Raw genomic sequence first — 3,767 nt, 5'->3', positions numbered from 1 at the left:
AACTACTTTGTTCTAAACCTACCACCCATGTTAAACTTGAATTCTCTATCCAGGAATTATAGTCTTATTCTCCCTTTATTTCCATTTCCCAAACATGGAGTGAAGGAACCAAAAAAAAAAAAGAAAGAAAAATAAAAGAAAAATTGATCACATGTGCTCTAACCAAAAAACGCGTAGGACGTAAATAATTGAAGGGCAATGATAGACACACCGAGAATTGAGTATCGTGTGTGCACCGAGAGACAATCACACGGTCCCAAACAGCGTGCTATGTATTGAGATAGGGAAGGGCAGCAATAGCCCCACCTTCCCTCACACGGTGTGTGCACGGCTCGGTGTATCCATCATTTCCGATAATTGAATATACCATCCTAGTTAGGGGAGAGAAGAAGAAAGATTTTACCCTGTTAGATTTCTCTATCAACCCTATATCTAACGGTAGAAAATAGCCAATAGTTGGAGATTCGGTTTCCAATTTCACTCCGCTTGTCCCCTATTCCAACCGACAACAAATTGACACGTGTCCAAGTACAGGGTGGAGTGGAGAAAAGGAAACTACCCTCCAATATCCTTTTAACTATTATAAATATCTTTCTCCAGCAGACGCACCCACCACCAATTTTACTAGAACAACTCCTTTCCCTCTTCATCACCACCACCAGCACAACCAGAATTCGCGGCTCACGAGTACAGGATGGAGTGAAAAAAAGGAAACTACCCTCCAATATCCTTATTACTATTATAAATATCTTTCTCCAGCAGACGCACCCACCACCAATCTTACTAGAACAACTCCTTTCTCTCTTCATCACCACCACCACCACAACCAGAATTCGCTGCTCACGGTCGGCAACTACTTCTTTCTCCATAGTCTGCTCCCTTATTTTCGTCTGTTGCCTCTTTCTGTATCGATTTTTCTTTTATTAAAGAAAAAGAAAGAAACAGAAGACCGGTCACTGAGTTTTATAAGGTACGAACTTAGAAATCAGGAGCTTTTTTGTTACAATTAGTACAACATTATTTTGATGTCATCTTTCTCTTGCATGATCCTGGCTATGAACCAAGATATTTCCACGTCCGATAAGCTAATTTGACATTTTTTATGTTAACTTTTGAAATTCTAAACTTGTCGTCTCAAGTGTGTTTATTGGAAGCTGGTTGTTGTTCTCGACCTTTCTCAGTAAGACCCTTTGCATGTTATGCAAGAAGTATTACTTAATCTGCATAAATAATTCACTAATTACATTATCTGCTTCTATTGTATAGATGTCTGATAAGCGGCCATATGGTGATGATCCATCGAGGTATCCCTATCCTCCAGAGTACTTCAATAATCCAAGCTCCTCATCAGACTATTCCAATGACCCTGGAATGAGCTCTGGCTACAACAACGCTTATTTCGGCACCTCAACAACCTTCGACAGCAACTCTTATCCCGGCAACCCTTGTTGGGGATCTGCATACCCAAACCAACCTATACCAACCTTTGACAACAACTCTTATTCCGGCAACCCTTGTTGGGAATCTGCATATCCAAACCAATCTATACCAACCTTTGACAACAACTCTTACCAGCCAACTGCCTATGTTGACCCGCATTCTTCTGTTCCAAACCTTTTCATGGCAACATCCGATCACAACTGTTATTTGGGTAACACTAGTGGCTACCCTCCTCAGTCAGATCCTTGTAGCAATGACGAGGTTACTACTGTACATCGATTTGGTGCTGAACATCAAAATGATAGTACCAATTCCGATACTTATTCTGATGATTCTGTCGATTCTTCTAATCTACATGTGCGAAGTTTTGGCTTAAGACGCTGTAGCAAGAAAAAGCCTAAAAATAAAGAACATGACCGGTGGATAGCTTCCTGGAAAAAGGATACTCAACCGCCCCCCCGAATTTTTTGATAACAATACTCTTATGGATTACTTTGTAAGTATAGACGGGTACTTCAGAGCAGGACGAAAAGGAGGATACGGATTTATAATTCGCGACAATGTTGGTAAACCCATTGTTGCTTCAGCTGTGGCTTCTACAGAAGCAGTGTCCTTCCTTTATCACCTGGTGGAGGGTATAACAAGAGCCGTCGAACTTGCAGTAGAGTTTTCTCTTCGAGACATTCGATTGTTTTGCAATGCAAAACATGTTGTTCGGCTTGTTAACAGGGCTGTCCAGACAGTGTCTGGATGTAGATTACATTGTAATCTAAAGAATCATTTTGATGTTATCTGTAAGATCTGTGTAAAGAAGCGTGTAAAAGAGGAATATGGCTTGGTCTTCCCTCTATTGAAGAGAATAGGGCAGTTGCAAGATGAGTTCCATACGCAGTTGCAGACTGTCAAAGTTTCAAAAGAACGTAACAAAGCAGCAGATTATTTGGCGAAGAATGCTGCACCTGGGACGGAGGTGTTACATCCATGTAACTTTCCAGATGAATTGAAGGAAATTCTCTGCACAGATTATGTTAGTGGAGTAGAGTTATTTAGGATGACTTCTGTGGTGGTAGTGATACTGGTTTTGAAGAAGATGGTTCAGTGTTTTCATCTCAATAGCTATGGAAACTTGTTTTCATGTTTCAGAGTTGTCTTTTTCTTGTATGCTGTTATGATATTATAGTCGTGTGGTTTGTGGTTAGCGGCTGGTGGAGCTTCAAGGTGTGAGTTTCTCTGCTTGTGGTGGGTGTGTTTCCTTTTCGGGTTGCTAGAAGGTGGTGTTGCCGTTGGTGGTGGTGTTGGCCGCTTGTTTTAGTTTTTGTGGTGGCGGTGTTTGGTTTTAGGTATATGTGGATAGTGGTCAGTAGACGGAGGTCCCCCACTATTTCTCCATAAGTGCCACTGCCTCTTGAAATTATGTTGATCCTTCTAAAATTATGTTTATCAATTTAGAATGTGATACAACTACAGTCCTCTTGTTGTGCTGATTAACTGTAAGTCTCTCTTGTTGTGCTGCTTGAGGTATTTGATGCTTAAACTCTTGTTATAGTTCTCTATGAATCCCCGATGAAGAAATATAATTTGTACCTAGCTGTACCTGGATAAGAAGATCTCTGTACAGTACACAACTTTAATATCCTATTTTTGCTAATCTTCTTTCTTGGTCTTTTATTGCAACCATTATTTTGGTCTTCAAAATATTCATTTTTGTTATAGGGAGGGGGTTTTTGGATCAAGGAAGTGGGAAATTCGTACTCAACCCATTAAATGAAACCGATCCTAAACTCTCTATTTTGTTAACGAGGAAACTGCAAATGCAGAAAAATCCCGGGACCTTGTACAAAATTAAATCCTCTCATGATTAAGCAACTACACAAAATTACATTTAACTTCGTATAGTTGAGACCAAGCAACTAAACCTATAGTTCACCTAGTTCCGTCTGTATTCTCACGCCTCCGACCTATGAATAAGTCACGTACTTGGAACAATTCCTTTGGTTCGTATTCCAAACAGTAAAGTAACAACAAATCTGTTTGGTATCAACTCTATTCAACCAAGTGATATGAGTCGGACAAAGGCTCTTCTGTTTATCTTAATATAAACTCCTTCGTCAGGTCCTTAGATCTATCTGATGTTCAATTACCGACCAGAGACCTCATAAGTCTGTGTTTGTAGCGATATGACTCTATGGACAGAAGTGTTATCTCTGATAACGCAACACCAGTTCAGAGTCACTCTGATTTGGTTCAAAAGCTTGAGACTTCTGAGAAATCTCCCTTGTCCGCTCCTTTGACTGAATCTGCGTTCAACTGGGAAAAATGTCTTGATG

General features: G+C 40.2%; 1 protein-coding gene across 1 annotated transcript; it reads left to right on the top strand.

Moving 5' to 3' along the window:
- The first annotated feature begins 624 nt into the window (after positions 1-624).
- On the top strand, positions 625-3,092 carry LOC113325401. Its single transcript, XM_026573592.1, has 2 exons — positions 625-970; positions 1,267-3,092. Exon 2 carries the CDS (start codon positions 1,925-1,927, stop codon positions 2,618-2,620), a length of 696 nt encoding a protein of 231 aa, XP_026429377.1. The 5' UTR covers positions 625-970; positions 1,267-1,924; the 3' UTR covers positions 2,621-3,092.
- Positions 3,093-3,767: the final 675 nt, after the last annotated feature.

Source organism: Papaver somniferum, chromosome 11, assembly GCF_003573695.1.
Source record: "Papaver somniferum cultivar HN1 chromosome 11, ASM357369v1, whole genome shotgun sequence".
Classification (NCBI taxonomy): Eukaryota; Viridiplantae; Streptophyta; class Magnoliopsida; order Ranunculales; family Papaveraceae; genus Papaver; species Papaver somniferum.
Note: the sequence above shows the minus strand (reverse complement) of the source record. Positions and strands in the feature narration are given on the sequence as shown.

What these genes read in the sequence shown, in the direction of transcription:
- LOC113325401 (XM_026573592.1), top strand. Translation starts at nt 1,925, where the DNA reads ATGGATTACTTTGTAAGTATAGACGGGTACTTCAGAGCAGGACGAAAA.